The 25,208-nt window shown below is 40.1% G+C and overlaps 1 protein-coding gene across 2 annotated transcripts in view; it reads left to right on the forward strand.

Moving 5' to 3' along the window:
• Nucleotides 1-24,879, forward strand: part of fignl2 (fidgetin like 2) — a 43,665-nt gene extending 18,786 nt beyond the window's left edge. The window contains exons 1-3 of one of the 2 annotated variants that reach the window (XM_060894885.1): nt 7,651-7,793; nt 10,464-10,599; nt 20,505-24,879. In XM_060894885.1, coding sequence (XP_060750868.1) covers nt 10,575-10,599; nt 20,505-22,552 — 2,073 coding nt within the window. In that variant the 5' untranslated portion in view covers nt 7,651-7,793; nt 10,464-10,574 and the 3' untranslated portion in view covers nt 22,553-24,879. Of the gene's footprint in view, nt 1-7,650; nt 7,794-10,463; nt 10,600-20,504 lie in introns of those variants that run through there. The other variant, XM_060894886.1, reaches the window with a different exon arrangement.
• The last annotated feature ends 329 nt before the right edge of the window (nt 24,880-25,208 follow it).

Raw genomic sequence — 25,208 nt, forward strand, 5'->3', positions numbered from 1 at the left:
AATGTTCATTATGTTCACTTTGTTTTATTTATTTTTAAGTACCTACGATTCAAGCTAAGATAGCTATGTACTAGACATAAATATACCGTTCTTTAGTAAATGTCCCTCTGTCTCTTGCTCTCTTATGTCAGCTCATATGGACAGCTATATTTAGAGTTCCTGCCATCAGGTGCTGTGAGGAGAGCGGTAACACAACGGCCCGGATGAAGTTCCAATAGTCAGCAAGTCTCAAATAACACTCTGGCAACTGCGGCACTAAAGTCACTCCTCTCTCTTTGGCTTATAAGGGAAAAAAAACCAGGGGGATAATTAAAAAGTGTTGAGTTCTTCATTCTTATTTTAACTACAAAGACTGTATAACTTCTGTTATATAATTTCAGCATAGACTAACCCTTAAAACCTCTTGGATGTGTCTGTTTCTTTAGTTTCTGTCTCTGTTTGCTGTAGTTACTGAATAATTCATAGTAGTTACTGAATAATATGCTTTCATGTGAATAACAGACGAGGCTGTGAGTTTATGGGGTTAATGATTAATTAGCTAGATAGAACCAGTTATATTATTTTGCCATACACCGAGTACAAATTACATTCTGAAATTGATAGGATCTTTCAAAATGTTGAAACAGTGCCCTACATTCTATGCTCTATTACACACCCTGACCCACAATGTGACACTTATTGTTGAGCTAAACCTTTTAGTGGTAATAGTGGGAATGGTTAGCCAGAGTAACAGGAGTCGAGCCCTGGAGCTGGCGGATTAGGGCACCTCTGTCTTTAATTAGAGCTTTAAAGCTGCCTCATCTGACTCCTCTTTCAGCTCCACAACAAGCTCCACCACTTCAATCACCGGACATTCAACTCTGGCTAAAAACTGGACGGAAATTTATGATGTTAAGCTATGCTTCACTTTTTTCCATCTCGATTTCGGTGTTTTGTTGTGATAAGAGTTTTGTGCCAAGAGCAACGGTCAAACCAAATAAATTTATTCACATGCACTGACAAATGTGAGAAATATCAGCATTTGATATCTATTTAATTCAAACATATTAGACACTACAATGTGTAGAGACACATTAGTACATCTACACAGTTAGAAAACTAAAAAACACTATTTTGTTGATCTATTTGAAAGCAAATTCCAATATATTTTATTATCTATTTTTGGTTTCTAGAAGACATTTTAGGCATGTAAGTGGGAAAGTTAGAAAAATTCAGACCTGACAACCTTTTGCTTTAGTGTTTTAACATCAAATTATTTTTCTATGAGAAAATAGGCAGAGTCTTTCTTAGTCAATAAAATTGTCAGGTGAGCCAATCGGCATATGAATCAGGAATGACTGACAGTTGCACAGGAATTTTCCGATGTTAACTGACACACGGTTAAAGCCTTGAATTTGTTTTATGTCAGTGTAAAAAAGAGAATGTTTTGAGTTCGTTAATGTGAAGCAAAATCTGTGCAGTTATTTATTCAGTGGCAGCTCTTATTTATTAGGAACAGGCTGAAAACCTTCAAGAAAAAAAAATTCTTTAATTATTTTTGGTAATGAGAAAATACTTTTTGCTCTCCTGTGTTTCTACATTTTAATGAACAGATGAAATCTACGCTGTAAATGTCTACAAAAGATGTAGACTAGTAAATGTAGTAATTAGGAAAAAAATACTACTTATTTATGGATTCCTGTAATATCCTAAAATTCAATAATAATAATAATAATAATAATAATAATAATAATAATAATAATAATGGTATGGACAATTATAACCTGATGACATTGCAAAGCTCCATTACTTCCACAAGTCATGGCCTGTGACCGGATTATTAGAATCTGGTGCCATGAAAGAAAGTGGATTAAGAAGAGAGGATGCTGTAGCTTCATGGCAGCACTCCTTTCATCTCTGTGGTTAGTAAATGGTTATGAAAAGACATCAATGCTTGATCCTTTTATCCTTTATCACCCCTTAACCCACAGCTCTGTACATAAGTAATTGCAAATCCACCTCTTTAAGCGGTGTGCGGCTCTGAGTTCCTGCATAATGGTTCAATTTTCAGATGTTCGAGATGAAATTGGAATAATAAACAGCTGAAACACCTAGTAATAATCTGACTGACCCTTCTCTCCCCTCAGCCCTCAGAACAGCCCCAAACAAACCCTGGTGCCGGGTTTGGATTTCAGCCAGGGCTAATCTCCACTGCGGCCCCAGCGCTCGCTCTGACCCACTAATGAAATCATATCACCACACTGGTGCTGCCTGCAAATGATTAGCACTCCACACACACACACACACACACACACACACACACACACACACACACACACACACACACACATGCTTTGTATAAACACAGACAGATTACTGTTTGTGCACATTTGCAGCCTAGAAAATGGAAAAACCCCAAACCCACAAAACCAATAAAAACCTCCAGGGTCTTGTATTCAATTCTGAGCTCAGATTATTGCTTATATGGAGTTTTTAACATGTCTGTGGGTTTCCTTCATGCTCACTACATGAATTTGACTACTGTATTTGCACCTAGTTGTGAATGCCCATGCGTGCTGCTATGTGATGGACTGGCATCCCATTCTGAGAGCATTTTTCTGCCCCATGCCTGACTTTTCTGGGCTCCATGGCAACCCTGTCCAGGATAATGTGGTTACTGAAGATGAACGAATGCCAGAACCTTTATCACCATTCAGCACTGTTTGGAATAAAGCAAGAACAAGGGCATGGTCACATGATCCCTACTTATAAGCAGAAGCCTTCTAGACTCTTTTTGTTTGCTAGTTTTCAAAATATCAGCACTATATTTGTTGTCGTCCAGGTTGTGTCCTCTTTGTGTGACAGAGTGTGTTAGCCCTACTTTTGAACTCTCTACCTCGATTCAGATCAAGCTGTTTATAGCTCAAGCACATCTGAAGCACAGTGAGAGAGAGAGAGAGAGAGAGAGAGAGAGAGAGAGAGAGAGAACACTTCTTCATTAGGGACATGCTCTCCAAAATGGTCCTACCTAATAATAGACTCCTTATTTTTGGATAAAAAAAAGCTTGACATTATTTCCTGAAGTGTGCAGCTGTCACCCAGGATGCAGTCTAAAAGGAAACCTTGTCTCCTGGAATTTTCAAGAGCAGCTTTTTGCACCTATGCTGCTACAAAACAGAGAACATAAAATAGAAGGTATGTCAGCACGGCTGCGTCTTCACCGAGGGGGGTGTTGTTTGAAAAGCTTGCTTCATCTGGCTAGCTAATGAGAAGCAGTAGGGGGTGATCACAGAGCACCGATCACAGAGCTTACTCTGCTAAATGACTTATTAGCCTGATTCATCATGAGGCCATTATCAGAGCAGCCCAACCCCTGCACTGTACAGCAAGCAGCACAGGAACCTGACAAACGCAGAGTGCTGCATGACCAAGGTCATGCTCAGATCATTGTCAGTCATGACCTACACGCCTCGCTGTGTTGTGGGTCAGTAAACCAGTTCTGGTTGAACCTTCATGCTTGTGAATGGCTCTTAAAAGTCCATGCAGAAGCATATTCAATATATTCATCTTAACACATCACAGTTCTAAAGACATACGGGGTAAGACGTTCCGATCAGGACGTTTGCTGATCAGGAAAACCGACATTGTTTTTTCACCATTTTCCAGTCGTGTCAAATTAAACACAAATCTAACATAAAAGATGTAGAGAGAGCAAATGTTGTACTCAATGTCCCAGAATGTACTGCAGAACAGATTTTGTACAAGACAGACACACAGATTTGTTTACATTTGCTTAAATGTCGATGCTTTGAACAGTCGATGAGCTGGACAGACTAAAGGACTAAAGCGCTGCTGCATCACGCTGTAGGTAGAGACGAAGCAAATACCACTAGCACCAATGTCGAAGGGTATTGTGGATACTGTAGGAAACCCCTTAAGCGAAACTAGATCATCCTCTCAGATAAAAGTTGAAATTAATAATTATAAATATTGACATGCAAATCATTGTGGGTGGATTTGTCCTGTAAGAGCTTCCCTCTTGTGTTGTGTTTCTTAAGTCCCTCTCTTTTGTGTTCCACTGCTGGACGATGTGGCGGAGTGACACCTGTCAGACTCACTCACACCAGCCAAAGCGTCTCTCTGTGTCTTTCTCTGATCTGGTGTCGGCCGTAGTGCTGCTCTCAGCAAACCTGCAGTTGTCAGACTGCTTGCCTCAGCACAAATGGCAGATTTTGTTATTCTTTCCCCGGCCTGTAATAGACATCCTCATGCAGCCCTGGTAAAATGCCACTAAACACTCACAATCATCCCTGTATTACAGTCAGCCTGGGGAAACAAAATGTACGACTAATCACTAACTAATAAAATTAAAGCCAAGCGCTCGGACCAGCAGCCTCATAACGTTCAAACAACACAAACTGGATATTATCTGACTAAACTTGTCCTCTAGGAGCTAAGGAAAAAAATGACCTCATTTTATCTGGTGAAAATTTTACTTTCAGGTTGTAAAATGTTGAGTTTGGTTTTTAACTAAAAAAAAAAATATTAACTTAAGCTGTAGCTTTAAACATAACTGCAAAGAAATGTAATTTTATACCATTATTTTACTTAGACTGTTCTCTAGTTTCTGCTTGTTGTATTATTTGATATTTTACACATTTTTAAATGTAATTCACGTTCTTGTCATTTTATTTTTTAAACTCTTTTTTCCTTATTTTTTTAGGTATGCCTAATTTCCTCACAGAATGAATTTACAATTTTATCTTTTTTTTTAATTAATTACATTTCTTTGACTTCATATTAGATATTTTATTACATTTTTATTTTATTTTATGAGACATAATACACATATTATTATTATCATTACTATTATTATTATTATTATTATTATTATTATTATTATTATTATTATTATTATTATTACTTTAATTACTTTATTACTTACTTTATTATTTACTTGCTAATTTATGGTATACATTACATTAAACTGGTTAATGGTACATCCCATATGCTGTTTTTTTGCTACAAATGGAAACATCAGAACTTTAGTAGCAGCTAATTAGCAGTTGAGGAAGTACTCAAGATAAATCAATACCTTCAGCTAAAAGCTGCCGGAGGAGCCAGATATCTCACATTACACTTTATTTCATTACACGGGTTTCTTGATTTTAACACTTGTAAAACAAAGGATATATAGAATATTTTAGCATTTATGGCATTTTTTAAAATGTTTGATTTAAAGCAGTAATATCCACGACAGTGTAGTAGTTGTAGAGCCTGAGCAGGTTGGAGAATAGTGGCTATGACTAAGTCTTTTTGTGCACAACTTTCTTTTGAATTGGAGCAGTGCTGAATAGAGGCATCGGAATAAAAGGCCTGTGTTAAACAAAGGACTCGTTTTTATAGATGCTGATGGAGCAAGTTGCTGTGTGGAGTTGGCGTGGAAACTGACCATGTGCTCACTCAGTACCTCGCTTGGGGGTAGAACACCAAACACAAAAACAGCAAGCACTTAATACCAAACATCAAACACCATACACCAAGCACCACACAACAAACAAACAAACACTGCAAGGTAAATGCAAACAAAAACACAAACAAACGTAACTGCAAGGGCTTATGGGAAAGAACGCTACACTCATCTATCTATCTATCTTTCTATCTAGACCTTCTCCCTTTTGGGCTCCCTCTCTATTTCTTTTTCTCTTCCCCTTCTTTTTTCATTTCTCTTTCCTTCTATTTCTCTCTCTCTCTCTCTCTCTCTCTCTCTCTCTCTCTCTCTCTCTCTCTCTCTCTCTCTCTCCACCACCCCCTCCTCTCTCTCTCTCACTCTGCTTGTATTGTGCTGTAACACATTGCGCCCGGGTCTGAAGTGTTCAGGCATGTGTGTAACAGGATCAGTAGAAGTAGTAAGATGGACAGAACAGTGTTCCAAAAACAGACTTTCAGCTGTGCTGCAGTGACAAACACACACACACATTAAAATTTGCTGAATGCTCCAAATATATCTCTGAGCATAGACCTCAGTCCATCAGTCAATGCGGAAATATAACAAGAGGACATGTACGTAAACAGATACGCCAAGCTCCTCCCACACTGTGTAGTTATCATACGTAGTTCTGTCACTTTTACACACACAAACACACACACGTGTATAGGTCGGTTCATCTTCTTGGACACATGTGAAGCCACAGCTGTGGTTTTATGCATTTGAACAGGAAAACCTCAAACCAAAGCAATATCCATGGAGTTAAAAACCACTTCCCATGACTGTTAGAGCTGCTCCACGCTGATGCTGCAGCATTTACTGTCAGGAGAACGAACTGCAGATGAAATGAGGTCGATTTAATTAGTCTGTTAGTGTAGAATTACATTTCTGTCACACGCTGAATGTTTTGTGTCAGGAAGAATACACACTGCTGTGGTGTCATTGGAAATCATGGATGACATTCATCAGCTCCAAAATCAACCTCTCTGAAGTAGGGATTCTTTCTTTCTTTCTTTCTTTCTTTCTTTCTTTCTTTCTTTCTTTCTTTCTTTATTTCTTTCTTTCAATACCAATAAAAGAATATTGACAATGTGCACATTTCAGCAGCGAAATACAGATGGATCCAAAGCCAACACTCTCCGTGGCTTTTTACTTTTAATACACAGTTTAACTGGAATTGTTAACTGGAATCTTTAAAAATGATTAGAATACATTTAATTAGAGTAGCAGTGTACCTTTACAGCTTTACTCTAATTAAAACTATATCCACATTCCCAGGTGACAGATACATATTTCACACCTTTAGGTTTACTCTTGATGGTACCACTGCAAAGATACATATATGTGATTGTTCTGGCGTTTGACTAAATATCTGAACGTCAACTAATAAAACCTGAAACGCTCGCAAATCGGGACAGTCTCCACAACCCCGCGTTCATCAAGTGATCAACACGACTACTCAAAGCATCAGCAGTAAACAAAGTATAACTGTTTCATTTACTTTGTATATAAAAGCAAGTACAGCTACTGGCTTTAAATAAACTGTACATCACTCATTACAGTTGTACTGCTAGTTAAAGTCTAACATGTAGGCACACGTGCGATTTTTTGATCCACGTTGTAGCTTAAACATTCTTGAGTCTGAAATTGACACAATTCCAACGTCGTACTTAAAGTAAATGAAATGTTCATCTTGGAGATTTGCTGTTTCTGCTATCTTAAGAGTGTGAACGTGTTGATTGGTTGATTTTTACATAGAATTCTTGAAATCCATGTTTCTGTAAAGGTAAGAATTTTTCTTTTATATACACAAGAAGTATTTTACTGATATTTGATATTACTTGGTATTGGATTGAAAATAAAATCAATATTATCGTCCATCCCTACTCTCTGATCTCTGATGGCGAGTTGAGCCTTAGTGCTTGCTTTCTGATTGGTCAGCTTCCCCCCACCCTGCTGCCCACCTCTCATTCTCTCTCTCTCTCTCTCTCTCTCTCTCTCTCTCTCTCTCTCTGCTTAAATACTTTTAACAAAAAGGACTGAATGAGGAGGAGGGAGAGGGGGATGGGAATGCTGGGGGAAGGGAACTGTGTGTGTGTGTGTGTGCGTGTGTATGTGTGTGTGTTGTTACCAGAGAGAGCAATAGAGAGAGGGAGAGTGAGAGAGACAGAGAGAGAGAGAGAGAGAGAGAGAGAGAGAGAGAGCGAGTAGAGTAGAGTAGTGTTGGTGTTGAGTCCATACGTGGAAAAACGTAGCCGTGCACGCACACACTAGCGGGGATTAACTGTCTGTTCTGAACCTGATAGAGAAATGCAGGCATGAATAGGTAAGTCAGATTCTCTCCATCATTTTCTCTCTCTCTTTTTCTCTTTCTCTCTTACCTGATAGATTAATCGTGGGTTCAGGGTGCACTGAAAGAAAGCAAACAGCTTTGCACTCATGCGTTAAGCTGGATTGAAAATGTTCTTCACACACCTCTTCTCTTCTCTTCTCTTCTCTTCTCTTCTCTTCTCTTCTCTTCTCTTCTCTTCTCTTCCCTTCATTTATTTTTCAGTTTTTCTCCTTTACCTGCATGCAGGTGTCTCTTTATATGTGCCCTTGTCAACAGTTTTAATGTTCCTCAGTTGGAGGCAATGTGAGTTTTTTGTTTCTGGAGTTAACAAGACTTCAAGAGCTTTTCATCAAACGATTGAGAAAATAAACCAAAATTTCAATAAATACATAAATAAATATATGAAATTTGCTACATGCATGGATTTAGGTTCAGGTTCTAGCTGCATGCTGCAAGGTTTACATTTTATCTAAACTTTCCATTTTCATTGCAAGTGGAGTTTAAAAAAAAAGAGAAAAGAAAACTAAAAGTGAAACATGCAGGAGAAAAGAAACCAGCAGTGCAGAGTAAAGATCTGTTTATAGGTTTGAGCTGATATAGAAGTGTATTGAAGGTTTTGCTGTCAGAGGAAGCGTGTGCTGTCCTGCGCGAGTGAGCGACTTCCACAAGAAGCCTAAGAAGCCACATTATTTGACTGGCACGATTATGTAATATTTTTCATTCATGTGCGAGCTCCTCTGCACTCTCTCTTAAAAGCCAACAGCATTTCTGCATGAGATCCAAAAGCCGAGCTGCTCGAGTAGTGCTTTTACGCTATTATTTCAAACTTAAATAATACTTCAGCATTAACCTTCATTATTTAACTATATAATTACTGTTACAAGACTATTTGAGGTAGTTGTGATTAATCATATCAATACACTCCTTATTCTTGATTTATAAACTATTAATAACTATATAATGACGACTTTTTTTTAATGTTTAATGGAATGATAACGTATTATATATGACAGTGTTTTGTTTCCTCAGATACCTTTCTACGACATTCCAAAATTCTTTAATCCCACATATGTGTGTGATGAGCAACAAGCAAAATCTTATAATCGTGACATGTATAATTTCAGTGTTATAGATGTCAGTGTTTCAGATCTTAGTGCTTTAGAGTGTCGTGTTTTGAAGTTAAGTGTTTGAGCTCAGTGCTTTATGTTTTTGTGTTTGAGGTCTGTGTTTAAATTTAAATGTTTCAGCTTTTTATTTTTTGAGTTCAATGTTTTCATTTGTTTTTTTTTAGATTTTAGTATTTTAGAGTTTTATATTTTAGTGTTTGAGTTCAGTGTTTTTTTTTCTGTGTGTGTGTGTGTGTGTGTGTGTGTGTGTGTGCATGTTCAAGCATAATGTTTTGTTTCAATGTCAGTGCTGATGTTTTTAAATTGTAGTTTTTTTATTTTATTATTTCACTTTAGTGTTTTATATTGTAGTCTTTAAGCTTTATATTTTAGTGTTTAGGTTCCATGCCTTAGTGTTTGACCCTAATGTTTTATATTTTTGTATTTAAGCTCACTTTGTTGTTTTAGGGTGTGAGCTTAGTGCTTTATATCTCAGCATTAATACTTTTTATTTTCGAGTGCAATGTTTAGTTTCATATTTTAGTATTTAAGCTCAGCTTTTATTTTTTAGTCTATGAGCACAGGCTTGAAAATTTATACAGTATATATGTTGTGTTTTTAAAATAAATTTCTTTTCTTATCAGTAAGTGAACAAGATCCTAGTCTTATGAGTCTAATTCTCAGTCTTTCAAAACTCAGTGTTATAAACCACAATCAGTTTTTGTTTGCTTATTAATCAGAATGTATAAATGTAATAAATATCCAAAATTCTGATATTTTCTATATACAAATTTCTGTTTATAGCTTCATCAAAACCTTCATGATTATAATATCACAATAATAACATTCTTCTGTCTATTTCATTAAAGTTATTTCTTTTTACTAATTATCTGTGTTTATTTATTATTTGTGTTTTTAATAAACTTTAGTAAACTTTAACTAGAGCTTCAGTTTTCTCGATATTCTGTTTATTTTGAGTTCGAAATTTGTATTTTATTAAATGCGGCAGTTCAATTCAATTGGATTGTTGTGATCAGAACTTTTATTAATTCATATTCATTTATGTTGTTGCATGTAAATGTTTTGATTTATTCAGTGTGTTTTTGTTTATTAGACATTTTTGGGAAATAAGAAATTTGAGGTTTTAATGGAAAACGTATGTGTGTTAGAGTAAAAATGTGGGCTGTAAGGAGAGCACTAAGCTGTGTGAACAGACTGGTTTGAAATATGCACAGTCTTGTGATAGTGCTCTCTTTATTGCGGTTGCTGCACTGTGGTATGCATGAGGCTTTTTGTGAGGCAGATTTAGAAAGGCCTCTTTAGAGGCTGGACACAGCCATACAATCAGCTTAATGCCTACGTGCAGGCCCTTAATGAATACCCCCTGTGTGTGTGTCCAGCCCACAGAGAGAGCGAGTCCCAGCGCAAAGTCTCCATGACTATCAGATTCCGTTTGTAATCAGATTTGTTTATTAAACTTTTGCCCATTTTACATGGTTAGTACTTTTGAGTGCATTGGATTTCTTTTGTCGCTAAACAAAATCTTGTCCCTTCTCAGGATGTGGATCTGGATGTATAGTGTCCTACACTGTGATGGATTACAGACGCACAGACGCTAACCTGACTTTCCCTGCAGAAGTGTCACCGTAAACCAGACCACGTCCGCAGAATGCTGAGTCCTATTGTTCCATATAGTAAGTTCATGCATGCTTTGTATTTAACACCATTTCCATATGTTCCTCGTAGTGACAATTAACACGCTAAAGTACTGCTGCTACGCTCCAGGTGGAAATTCTTATATACTAATATATAGTACAAATTCTGTAAATATTCTGTATAGGACTTATTTTTGCACACCTTTGATTTATTGAATATTGGAGGAGGAAAGAGCATGGTGTGTGTCTGTGTGTGTGTGTGAGATAGAGAGATAGAGAGTGGCAAGGAGGGGGGTTAGTTGATGGCTTTAGCAGTAGAATCCCTGCAGTTCTGACAGTGTCATCTCACAAATCCCACTCACCCTCCCAGTTTTCCCTGCTCTCTCCACTCGGTCGACCTAATAACTGTCCGGTTTTAGTCTCAGTTCTTCATCTCCTCCCCCTTTCTCCTTTCCCTCCACCGCTCTTCATTTGAGCTCCTCGCAGTACCTCACCAAAACAGCATTGTTTGTTTGCCAGCATGGTGCTTTCTTTTTCTCAGCGAGTGGCCCGAGGAGCCGCTTTAACCCGACTCTTCGGCTCACCTCCTCTCCGTTTTATCGGCATGACAGCTACAAGAAAAGAGGGAGAGAAATCAAACCGCACGCCACTTGTGATCAATTGGAGATGTAATTACATAATAATGAAGGGAGGCCTTTTTTTCTGTGTGGCTGGGAGGTGAGCTGGATCGGGCAAATGGCTGTTCATCATGCTCACGTTGTGTTGTTTGAATACTTTTACACCTATTAGCTTAGTGTTGAAAGATACAATCCGATTCGTGTTATGTATTAAAAGAAGCACGGCGCTAGGCGAGGTGTGTGCTGCAATTATCAGTGCTGGCGATCTCGCTTTTGTTCTTAAAGTTAGCTAGGCTGTAGTTGCTCAGAGCATCTTTTGTGCAGGAATTCACTTAACGGCTTAAGCCCAGACTTGTCAATTTCGTCGTTCTGATGGACGGATCCTTACTGAACAGTTCTTGACAAGCCACATTTTTGTCTTACCCAGAATGACATAATTGCACTGGAATCTTTCTGTTTTTTGTTATTTTTTTCCTCATTATAATGCAGTGAACACAGCATGTTATGTATTTACTCAATAAACTTTCGCTTTCTACTTCAAAAGCCCTCTTAGTTTGGGGATCGATTTTCGAGAATGTCACAAAGACTTGGTGGAATATTTTACATTCCTCAGAGACGCATCATATTTGTGCATTTGAGCCAGTTCTGAAGTAACCGGTGGATTTGGCCATAGCCTGCTTGTCCTGCGTTACTGCTCTTTGTTGGCGTGGGCTGATGAGAACAGGCTGTTCTTCTGAGTGTGTGTGTGTGTGTGTGTGTTCTTGAGCATGTAGTGTGAATGTTAGTACTGCACAGGCGGGTGTTAGATAGCCCTCATGTTTACACTTTAACCACTTAAACACCCACAGATTCCTTCCTCCAGATATTAGTCTAAGAATAAAAGGACATTTATATTTCATTAGACCTGATCAAGGCAAAGTGAGGACACGATATAGATCTCCCAATACTTTACATATAGTTTTAAGGGGAGATTATTATAGCTGATTGTATAGTTAAATCACTATTTGTTTCTTGTTGTATTTTTCCTTTTCATCTGCGTTCATTTATGTTTAACTACGACAGAATTTCTACACATTTCTACACATGTCCTGAAAACCTGAAAATCAGAAACTCACTTAGTATGAAACGGCAGTTGTTGTGGCAATAAATAAACTTTTGTGTAAATTTTGTAAAGCACAATCATGAATTTTTCAATGAAAGATATTTGAAAATGAAGCAAATCTGTATAATTTGTTTACAATATGTGTTACAAAGAGTTTTGTGGGTCAGATATGAGTACTGTGAAATGTAATTCATTCGAATTATGCGTGATGTAGTTTAAATTTCTTTAAAAAATATCTTCACTCTAACTACCCTTGCATAATTAATAACTTCTGAAAACTTCCATACAGAGAATTCTTGCCCTTGCTATTCCTTTGGTGATCAAATTGTAAAAGAAAACACTGGAGTATTTCTTTAAATATTGCGTAGTGCCAAATTCACCGGTAAACTGCACATGATAAAGTCCAGCCCAGTTTGGTATACATGTGAATAGTGTCACATCCTTGCTGGAATTTTCTTTGTGGAACAGTTGAACATTCCCATCATCAGGATCTGATTCTGACCACACTACACACAGGCATTAGTGGTTTCCACATACACGCTCTTACATGCATGGACGCACATACACACATCACACACATTCAGTTTCTGCACCCTTTTCTCCTTATTGTCTCCTTACACCACCCACGTGTGTTACCTCTTCTTACACTTTAAACAGACAAACCTGAAGGAAATCTGAGAGAGATTCCTGGGGCCATGGATACTCCTGTAGGGATTTGGTGCAAAGAATCTGTAATCTGCACTTCAAACACGCTCCTAAATCAGTCCCAGGCTAGCAGCCCACGAGTGCCCTAACTCTTGTTGCTCAGAGGCCCGTTGTCCAGAGGATCCTTTTTGCTTTTGAAACACGAAACAAATACAGCCAGCATCTCTTCTTCACAATGACCTCATTTCGTTCCTGCCTTGCAAAAAAAAAATGTCAGGCCTGTTGAAGCGCTCTGATTACATCTGTTAAGTCATTAAAGCTCTGAAACTCTAAGGAAAGGGTGCACACTGGGCACTTCTCGATGAGTGGCGCATCTCACAGGCCTCCAACAACACTAATGAGAGCGACTGAGGGCTGAATACGGCTTTGGAGGGGCCCTTGAGTAAACAGGCGGCACACTGAAGTGTCTATGTGAATGAGCACTGAGGTCATTAGCAGCGGGTGTGAATGGGGTTTAATTAGCCCTTGCGGAGGTTGCGCGCTATGTGGGACGGCGAGCTAACGGGGTGACGGAGAAAGGAAAGCTTTCTGCTGTTTTTCTTCCCATTTTCTCTCATCAACTCACCGTCATGAAGGAGAGCTCATTAAGACCCAGCGCTGTTGCAATTATGCTCCTAATTAAGGCTGTGCTCAAGCTCATTTGGGTGGCCTGCCTGCCCGCCTGATCTCCGTAGCCGAACTGGTGAACTCAGAGCCGCAGTTTCACCCTCATACATCGAGCTCCTAATTAAAGCAAAAAATAGACATGGCACCGAATCTACTTCTTTCACATAGTGCCTCAGGGATCTGGTTTTAGGGCGTCTCACATTTCGTTTTGTTGCCGCGCAGAAAATCCCCACTCAGTTGTAGAGTCAATAAATAAACAAAGAGAGAGGGCAAAGGATTTAGCGGAATGGGAACGAAACAGGCAGGGTGGGATTGGGACGTGGGGGGGGGGTGTTCAGGGCTGCAACGAAGAACAGCATGGAGAAAGATTCAGAAAAGGGGATGAAGGAAAATAGGGGGAGATGGAGGAGAGATTTGGTGGTAGAGAGACAGATGGAGGGGGTGACTGGTCATCACCGAGCCTTAGGACAGCTGTTCTTTGATATATTAGTGGACACAATGACCTAAACCCAGCCTGAAGCCACACAAAATAGGGACCCTGTTTTTCTTAAAGGGGAGGGGTTGCCTGGCTTTTGGCCATTTGTGGACACAAATTAGCGGACTGGGGAGGTGGGGGTGTTGTTTCTGAAATGATGAGCTTCTAGCAATGCATCTAGCTGTTTCGTCCGGCTGACCACTACCTTTATTATCATCACCAGCATTAAAGAATGTACAACAAAAAAAGATAAAGCGATGATGATGAATTATCCAAATGAAAATTCTCAGTTTGTTCTACGGATGGTACTTTAATGTGTATATCTAAGGCTGTAATTGCATTTATTAATTTATTTATTTATCTATCTATCTATCTATCTATCTATCTATCTATCTATCTATCTATCTATCTATCTATCTATCTATCTATTTATTTGTCAGAAAGTTATTGTGGTATTAACTATAACTAAGTTCGTCTAAAATAGTCAGGAATATTTTTGGAGTAAAGAAAGAAAGAAATGTAACGAATAAAACTAGCCTAATAAAAAAATTTAAAAAAAGCCTAATTTTAATAATAATAATAATAATAATAATAATAATAATAATAATAATAATAACAGCTTTAATAAAAAAATAATTGCCTTTTGTTTAAATATTTTCAATGTGATTATGGTCATCCTGAAAATGCACTTGAGCTGTGATCATAAGGCACCATTTTTCTTTTTTAACTGTTTGAGGTGAGCAACGTTCTTCGTTCAGTATTCATCTCCATGCAAATAGCTTATGTCATGGTTTTGTGGTTCAAGTAGCTAATCAGGAATGATCTAACACGCCTGCATGCACTTACAGTGTGACACACGGAGTGATAATGCCTTCAATTCAAAAGCTCTACGATTACAGACAGCTGAGAGAGAGAGAGAGAGAGAGAGAGAGAGAGAGAGAGAAAGAGAGAGAGAGATGGGAGGGGTGGGTATGTTGAGAGTGAGGATAGAGAAGCTCCTTCACTGCCACTTCAGTAGATAGGCTCCCTTCTCTAGGGATCTTGCTGGGCTGTGTGAATAGATGTGTGCTCGTTTGGGAGGGCGCTGGGCAGCAGGTGTGAAAACTCGTAAGAGCCCTCCAACTCTTCTGTTATTACATCTTTTTAGGGCCATGAAAAGAAAGAGCAGATGAGCTCCAGAGAGAAAGCGTGAATGCTGCCCAGGGATTGGGTTTCCTTTGATTGATCACATCACTGTGACTAACTCATAGATTTATAATAATTTTCTCAGCAATGCTCAATTAGACATGGCCTATAAGTAACGACAGGGGATTGTATGAGGAGCTTTTACTCGGACTTTGGGATTATTATTATTATTTAACAACCTGCTTTAGAAGCTGCTGGATTTATGACGGAAATACATTCTGAATGTTACATGAAATTTGTATAGATTTTTGGGGAAATTTGAGCTTTTTCTGAATTGAAATACTGTATGGTTTTCTTCTAAACATCTCATTCACATGTTTTAGTATTTTTTAATCTAATTTACCCTAAACTGAAAACCTATTCAATTTAAATTTGACATTTTTTCCAATGCCACTGAACGATGTCAAAACCCTTCCTGTCTAAAATCAGTTACTATTTTTTGATCTTCAGCTTTCCTAGTGTGATTTTGCAGTCATACACATATAAGTTATTTAAAACAATATTTCTAAATAGTTTTGTTAGAATACATTGTGATTGTGTCAGAATATTTCAGAAGAATCACTTTTTGGTCAAAACCCGACATCCACCAGATATTTACTCACTCAAACCTGACTTCATTAAAATGTTTGTGTGAACTGAAGCTTTATGTGGTTACGGAATAAATTCTAACCTTGCTCCTAACTCTAGTCTCATTATATGAGTTGGAGAAATAGTCCTGAGTTTGCAGTTGTTGGTTTCAATGTAGCTGTTGCCTAATCCTCCATTTTGCACCCTACACTGTAGGGCCTACAGGCATTATAATAGGTTCTAGTTGTGACTCTATGCCATGTCTATCAACCATAAAGAAAAAAGCAAAATGGTCTTATTGGATATATCAGAACATCCAATACCAACTTTATCCTTTTATCGGATAGAATTACAATATTGATAAATTTAAAACATATCTTATCATCAGTTCCTTATCAAAGTCAATTTGATGCCTAATTTAAAGAAGATTTTTACTTTCATTCCACACTTTCACTTCATACTTAAAAGTCCTATAGAGTCTTTTCTGCCTGAATCATCGATTCTTCAGTATCTGAACTGAATACAAATCAGCTAATGATTAGAACTCAGGCTCTTGTCTTATCTTTCGAGCCCTGCGATGATTAATTCATGTAAACAACCCAGCCTCCCTCTGTTCCCTTCTTTTTCTCTTTTACTATTTGCAAATGTTTCTAATCCCTCTTTCTGTGCCCTTTGTGCACTCTGCACTTTGTAATTTACAGCAAAAGGCTTTTTCTTTGGCATTTGTGAGATATATTCCACAAGGAGCTTTCCAGACATGTTAAAAAAAAAATCTGTTTTAACTGTGTCTTAACATTTTCACTGAGATACTGATCTCTTGGGGTCTGCTGAGGTTAAATATAATTTCATATTGTTAACTGACAGACTGGTTAAAAAAAAAAAAATCAGTGTGAGATATTGGGTCTCTTATCTCCTGGTTTGGTTTATTAGGACATGTGGAGGCAAGAGTGTGTGAGCAATCCTGCTTGATTGGATTGATTCTTCCTGCTCGTGCTCATAACAGCTCTTTCCACACTGACAACTTTAATGGTCGCCTATCCCAGAAGGCATGTAGCATGAGAGTAGGTTTTGTTCTTTGAGACAGGAAAACAAAAGCAGAAAGAAAGAGAGATAGTGAGAGAGAGAGAGAGAGAGAGAGAGAGAGAGAGAGAGAGAGAGAGAGAGAGACGGGCTGTGGATATCATTGGCGCTGTGAAACTGCTTCTGTCCCGCTCTTCTCACGTTACGTATACTGCCCTTGCTTGTACTCACACGCTCTGCTTCAAGAGTTTAGCATTGTTACAGGTTAAAATAATCCAAGGGTTTATTTTATCATAGTGCAAATTGTTTGCGTTTATGTTATTTATCTGACTGAGGTGGAATCCAATCCCAGCACTGAGCCGTTTGGAGATGTGACTAAGTCGTTTTTTCCACAGCGCAGGGCAAATCCGATTATTACAGAAATCGAATTTTTTGACTTTTTACTCGTTTCAAATTGGATCCGTTGTAGCTTTTGTGTAGACAAAAACTTTTCAAATAGATTTTTTTAGAAGAAAGTATAGGAACAGGCCACATTCATTGCTATTTACTATTCACAGATTTCTGAAACAAAAAAAAAGAAAGACATTTGGTTTGATTGGTCAAATTTCTATCTAAAATTGGATAGCAGGTGGTTTGACTGTGGGGTCGTGCTTCACACCTCCCCGACACACTCCACGCTGAACTCTAATGCTGTGAACCCCGAAACAGTGCTTGTGCACTATCTTCATTACGCACTCCTCCCAGAAAAATGAGATGCAATACGAAGTGCACACACACACGAAACTCCCTCAATAAATCCCAGAGCACCACAAAAGCTGTCGGTGGACCTCGGTTGAATAGATTAATAAGATTTCCATAATTAGGCAGGCCTTTGACAATAGGATCCCTCTCCTTTGTCTCAGAACCAACAGAATTGTCAAGCTATGTGGACGTCTGCTGGACTGGCCATTGCAACAATGGACACAGAGACAGTAAGGCGGTCGGTAGAAACATCTGTCTCTCTGCCAGGCCTGAAGTCTTGTGTAGAGAGGCTGCATCAGGCCCTCGGTGTCCACCTCCCACAAAGCAGAGGCAGCAAGGGTCCATGTGGACAATAGGGCCTGGTGGCGAGATGAAGCCTTCTTTTCTTAATCCAACTGCTATGCCTCTGTTTACTTACCAGCTTCCCATGTTGATTACAGCCACAGAGGGTGACATGTAACCCAGAGCTGGTCATATGGATATCGCTGTGTTTGGAATGACATACACAGAGCGAGCTTTTTCTTTTTCTGAAGTTTTTCTGTCTTTGTTAAGTGAAATTCTGAGCGTCCCTGAGGTTTGCTGGAGATTTTTAAATGCACCATTTTGCCTTTCTGAAGACTGCACTACAGGACTTGCATAAATTTTAAATTAAACTGACATTTAATTTACGTTAATCACATTAACAGTTCTTGCCTTGGATTTCATTTTTTATAATCCATCATATTATATTCCCTGTTTGTTCTCCATGGTTAGAATGTACAGCTACGACTGAATCGCGAACGTGTATTAAAGCTCAGTCAGATACAGCAGGATTTGAGCACCCGCCGAGGTGTAATTGCAAACTGCAGCTCGTGTCCGGTTCATTTAATACTAGATGGAATAGTGTTCAGTGAGGTTAGAGGACAAAACAGAGCTGTAGATGTACTGGGGATGAAGGTCAGCACCTGGTCTTTATCCTACGCTTCATGGGAGCAGGAATATATCCTTCCATCCCAAATGGCTCATCCGTGAGATTGTCTGGAGAAAGGAGGGGTGGGGGGTGGGGTGAGTGGACAGCAGGCGCTCTGGCCAGGAAGCGCGTCTGTATATGAGTGTGCATGCATATGGGAGACTGGGTGCACAACCTTGTGTATATTGATGGAGTGGACAGCAGTTTGGCTGCTCGGCTGAGTTCCTTAATGTCAAGCCTTGTCCACACACATGTGCACGTACACACACACACACACACACGCACACACACACACATGCACATATGCGCACAAATACACACTGGCCAGTGCGTCTGCTGTCCACTCTCTCCCCTCCCCTCCCTGCTGCAGGTTTTATGAGCTCCCCTGGGCTGCCATCCATCTCTGTCACACACTGGCCCCATTATTGGGCTCTGCACAGCTCTGCTCCTACCAGCCTGCAGATGGGAATGTCCTGCAGGACACTCTAGTGTTTCTGAAGGCTGGACAATAAACTCCAACTCCATGTCCCAAACCCGTTTCATGCTCTTGTTTCGTTTTCTAATTGTTGGACATTTATTTAAATGCAGGACTTTTGAAAGAAAGTTGAAGCCCTTGGTTAATAAATATGAAGCAAAGGTAATGCAGTAGCCATCTGGAGAGGAGTCGGGGGGAGGGAAAGGGGGAGGGCAAAGTTTAGGAGAAAGCCTGAAGGAGAACACAGTATATTAGCCTGAGGTTTGATTTAAATGGCAATAAAGCAGGGGGCACCCAACACACATTTGCAGAAGTATGAATAATGAATCATAACTTTCTAAATAAAAAAATTTGAAATAAAAAAAATCCCATCTGTAATAAAGGCTCGCCGACTTTATACTTTCACCTCTATATTTTTCCGCTATAGGTCTCACCCTGGGCCGGTTTGTGACAGTTCAATAATGCCGAGCTAGGTAAGGAATTTCAGGCTAATACCTCTGCAAAGAGAAGCAAATTACCTTCCAATACAGGCTTCAATGTGATTTCTTTCAAACTGCTGAAATTGCATAAACGCCAGGATCACACTTATTTTACTGCTCCATCAATGGGTTGTAATAAAAATGGATCCAAGAACAGAATTTGGAGTTTTAAAATTTCTGTTTTGTTTTTCTCCCCAGTCATTACTCAATTTGTCTCTCTTTCATCCCTCCAACATTAAGGCAGCATAATGAATCACTGGGTCCAGAGCCGCAGATAGCCAGAGGAAAAGACATTCCACGCTCCCAGTGTTTCATGGGAAGCAGCCGATGAATAGCACAACTATTCGGTGCCGCTTGCCCATCCCCCCTCCTTTTTTTCTTTACCCCACTGTCTCCCTCCCCATTCTCTCTCCTGCTCTGTCCTGGCTGCACAGGGTTTTTAGAGAATTGCTTTGTGGACAAGCCGATGTGGTGCAGGGGATGGACAGCAGGCGTTCAGTCAAACATACACTGGGTGATAACAATGGCTCCTCAGGGAGGGCTGCAGATGCTAGCACATGGCAGCTATGTGTTCTAAGTGGGGAAAGAACAAGTCCACCCCTTTTACACTCAGGGGAATACAAAGATGTTCTTTCCTTTTTTCTTTCTCTGTGTGTTTGGGGTAGTTTAGTCTCACAAGAGCTGGGAAAATTCTAGTGCCTAATATATATAAACACAGTATATAGTACAATCATAAATGTATAGTTTGTAATAGATTAAACATCTCAAATGTAAAGGAATACTCCATTTTTTACTGTCTATCCACTGAATCTTCGACCACTATATTACGAGCAATGTCCACAGACCGCATACCAAATATTTTCAAATACAGACAAAAGAATTAAAAACTATAAGTGCAAAACAATAATAATAGAAATCTAAGGGTAGTTGCTGAATTATGAAATGTATTACGAAAAAATAGGTAAATATGTTTCATGTAATATTGTCCTTCTCATTGTTTTTGGGTTTGTTTGTATCTAACAGGTCTGTTGAAGATGCACTGGAACCCGGAGCATGCCCAGCCCCTGAGCCAGTGGCCCGAGCAGCATTTGGATGTATCTTCCACCACCTCCTCACCCGCCCACAAACCAGAGCTGTATTCAGCACGAGGCCGTGGCTCCTACAGCTACGCCTGGGCCAATGATGACATCTCAGCCCTCACTGCCTCCAACCTGCTGAAGCGCTATGCTGAAAAATACTCGGGTGTGCTGGAATCAGCCTATGAGCGCCCTGCTGTGGGTGCCTACCCTGAGCCTGGCGCCTTTGGAGCTCTCAATGGCAGCCAGAAGAGTGAACTGGAGCCCTGGTCCCTCTCTCACAGCACTGATTCAACTTATCCTTTGGTTCCTGCATCTACCCACGATGGTCTGAAAGTGACACCAGCACCCACAATGCCACCTGGATCAGGCAGTGTCTCTGCAGGCAGCAGCAATCTGTCAGACTCAGGCTACAGTGGGAGCAGTTCATGCAGTGGTCCTCATTCCAGTGACTACCCACCTAGCTACAATGGTACCTACCTCTCATCAGGATACTGTCCACAAGGCAGCTCAGCACTTCCCCCAGCACCACTTCATGCCCTGCAGTCTGGCCCCACCCTCTTGCCCAGCTACACACCCTCTACTCCAGTCTATAACTATCCTCCTGCCTCCTACCCTCACCAGACCAGCCTTGCACCCACTTACAGCCACCCGACTCCCCCTTACCTTCCCTCTGGTATCGCTGCTCCAACTCCCATCACTTCACGGCCAACAGTGTTAGGAGGCAGCTACAGTTACCAGAACAGTAGCCTGGGCAGCTCAGAGACTGCAGGTTCACTGAAGAGGAAGGCATTTGAAATGACTCCTGAAGAGGAAGAGGAGGATGGGAGATCACGCTATAGGAAATATAGCTATGAAGCCTTAAAGTCTGGTGGGGACTCACCATATAGTGTAGGTGACAAAGCAGAATGCAGAGGAAATGGTTTTGTAACTACCAATGCGGACCCACAGGTATTCAAGCCCAGCAAACCTGGATCACAGCCAGGCATTGCAGGTGATGAGGTGGGCAAATACAGTGGCCTGAAACCCCTGCTTTCGCCAGCATATGGAACAGCTGGTGAATACAGCCCCCCAACAGCCATGACAGGAGAGAACGGAGGAGCTGAGCATGGCTTTCCACAGCAACAGCGCTCACTCAAACACCCTGAGCCACTTAAGAGTACAGAGCAGCGCCTGCTGGAGGTAGTAAACAATGAGCTACAGGACTGCACACTGCCTCCACTGTGGTCAGATCTAGTTGGTCATGCTCGTATAAAAGCAGTTCTAGAAGAGGAGCTGCTGTGGCCAGCACTGCGTTCAGACAGTTCTGTTCGGCCTCCCCGAACTGTGCTACTGTTTGGTCCACGAGGGGGGGGCAAAACCACACTGGTGCACTCCATGGCCACACAGCTTGGGGCCACTTTCTTCAGGCTGAGTGGCACCACTTTGCTAACCAAGTGGAAAGCTGAGGCTGAGCAGCTTCTGGGCATGCTGTTCTCAGTGGCTGCAGCGCGCCAGCCAGCAGTGGTGCTGCTGAGTGAGTTAGAGGCCTTCGAGGATGACAAGGGTCTCAGACAGCAGCTGCAGGCACAGTTGGAGAAGGTACAGCGTGGCATGGTGATGGTGGTGTGTTCCACGCGCCATCCAGAGCTTCTGAAAGAGCCACTGCTGCACTGCATGGCCAAGCGCTACCATGTCAGCCTACCAGACGGAAGTGGGCGCAGGCAGCTGCTCCTGCAAGCTCTTGGGCCTCATGGCTGCAGTCTGAGTGAACAGGAGTTGGCTGCTGTCCTGCAGCGCTGCGATGGATTCTCTGCACGTGAGCTGCTGCAGCTCAGTCAGCAGGCCCTTGCTTCAGCATCAGCTTCAGGCACTGGTCAGATGCACAGCCTTGGTGTGCCCCTCTCCTCGCCAGCCTTCAAAGACTTTGAGAGTGCTTTCTGTAAGGTGCGACCGCATGGGGCTCCCAAAGAACTGGACACTTGTATGGAATGGAGCAAGGTGTACAGCCACTAAGGGACAGTTCAGCCACTGGAATCGGGACTGCTTATCTTTGTGCAGAGGTAGAAAGCCTCATGGATACCTTTTTCCTTTTCTTATTTGTTTTCTTTTTGTAGCTACATACATTGCAGCCAAAAAGGGGGGTTATTTGGGGAGATTACATTTTACGGTGAAAAGGCATTTTAGAATGAACACTTTCTTGTCTTGGAAACATGCCATGGTGTGCTGTTTTTCTATAAATAAACATATACTTTATTTTTCTTCCCCAAAGAAATTAAATATTAGGCATTTATCAGAGGGGGCAATTGCTAGTTGTTTGCTAATAGAAAACCTGAAACGTTTTCTGGAATTTCACTAGAATTCTGATGAGCCTTGATCCTGGAATGAACCTGGATTATATTAATAATGCCCAACATTAACTGCAATTCTCAGGATCCTATTTATTGCCTGTCTGCTCCAATGGCATTATATTTTTTATTATTTTGATTTAGTCCAAATTGATATTTTGGTGTTAAAACGGCTTGGGATGTATTGGAGCAAATAAAGCGTTTTTGACCAAAAATGATAGAAGAGCACCATGTCGTTTTAAATGATACCTGCCCTATTGACAGCATTTTACCAAAAGGGAACCACCGTTATGCAACCCGCTTAAAACCAACAATATTGTGCAAAATTGTTAGACCATGGTCATGTTGTTTGCACTTTGTCAAAGCACGGTCTTTTCATGAAAAGTGTATGCATCTCTACCCAAATAGTATTAAGACATAGGAAGTAAGAGAGAAAGCGTGAGACTGGCCCTTACAGTCTGCACAATCTGTACACTGTACAAACTAGACAAACATGGAATATCCACAATGTCCTAGGGCGTTAACCCATAACCCCTAACTATGAGTTCCTGCGTCCGTCTCACATTCCTTACCCAGATTTCTGATTCAGTCTGATGACAGTCTCTTTGGACCCTGGAAATGCAAGAGCAAAAAAAAGTCTAATATTCTCTTCTGCTTACTATTTTTTTTCTTAGAATATGTAGTCTTGTTTGAAATACTCAGGAAGAATTTCTTTACCTCAGAAATGATAACGAATGTATGTAACCTTAGGGTCTTAGTAGTGAATATTGAGGTGGTTCAGAGTTGTGTTTGTGTGTGTGAGAGAAAGAGAGAGAGAGAGAGAGAGAGAGAGAGAGAGAGAGAGAGAGAGAAAGAGGTCACAGATCTATACACACGCTTCAGCTGTGATATTACCTCATAGGAGAAAACTTGAAAATGCTACAAAGACTAACGTTGAATGTAATTCAGGTATTTCAGGGGATATCTGATGCCATAAAAATCCACAATTTTTGTAATTCTATATATATATACATATTTCCTTCATCCTTTCCATTTATTTTGGATGTAGATTTTGATGGAGTGATGATTGTCTTCATGAAACGTTCTTGTAGGTGGCAGGTCAGATGCTCGATTTTGTTGGACAAACTGTTTTGATCATTTTTTCATAAATCATGCTGAATTTGGTTTTAATGGTGTTTTAGAGATTTTAAAATAGGCATTAGACATAACGCATTATAATTCTTCAGATTACAGAAACCAGCCCAAAGATTAATCAGAGCAGATTTGTTTGCAACTGGCAGCTAATCATGTTTAATAATCGGTTGTGTCATGCGGTTTCCGGTACACACACACTGCTGATACACACTACATGTAGACAATCCAGAAGCTTCTACCAATGTTAACGATTTTGGCTTTCACTCCAAATTCTCCAGAGTGCACCGATGCCATTGTTCTGCAAAAGTTACACAAATCATATCCAAACATAATAATCATACATATATTTACAAGTGATTGTATTGTAAGGGATGGATAGACCTTTGAGTTCATTACTTCTTTCTCATCCTCTTGTTGTTTTTTTTGTTTTTCTATTTGGTCACCATTCTCCTTGAACCCTACAGCACCGTTCAAGCTTTGCTGGTGGCTTCTGACACGACACAGAATGCGGGTCAATTGTGATGATCTTCTGCATACACGTTGATCCAGACTGACATTAAAGTACAAAACCCAGCGTTCTTGCACTCTGACTACACGTGTTATAGTGTAGACGCAATACAGAGCACTGCCCTCTATTAGTCGCATAATCTAAGAGACTATGTTTTATATAAGACTCATGAGATTTTTATCCCACTAAATATGAGCATCCCAATTTCCAAAGGTATATACAAGCATGTTATAGCAGTTTGTTCAACAAAACTGGCATTTATTAGCTGTTTTGAATCTATTAGTACAGTAACTTTGATCTAGGTTCTTGTTCTTGTACATTTTCTGTAACCATTTCTACCTCATTTTTTTTTTGCAACCTATTGTACATGAAAGTATTTATTTCATGTCTTTTTTGATGTCTGTTTTGAAAACGATATGTTCTTGAACTGTATTGGTCTACCTCAAAAAAGGCTGTATTTTAAGAGAAAATATCATACATTATTAAAGAGAATATGTCAACCTTCTGACCCAGGTTTATTTCTCACGCTGTGTGTGCTTGAGGAGTTTACATGACTGCAGTTGGCAGGCTACCAAGATAGAAGGCCTGACCTTGGGTGACCAAACTCCTGTCCTCAACTGACCTCGGTATAGGGGTGAAAGAAAAACATCTAGATTTATTAACATAAGATTTGCAGAAAACT

Source organism: Tachysurus vachellii, chromosome 19 (genome assembly GCF_030014155.1).
Source record: "Tachysurus vachellii isolate PV-2020 chromosome 19, HZAU_Pvac_v1, whole genome shotgun sequence".
Taxonomy (NCBI): domain Eukaryota; kingdom Metazoa; phylum Chordata; class Actinopteri; order Siluriformes; family Bagridae; genus Tachysurus; species Tachysurus vachellii.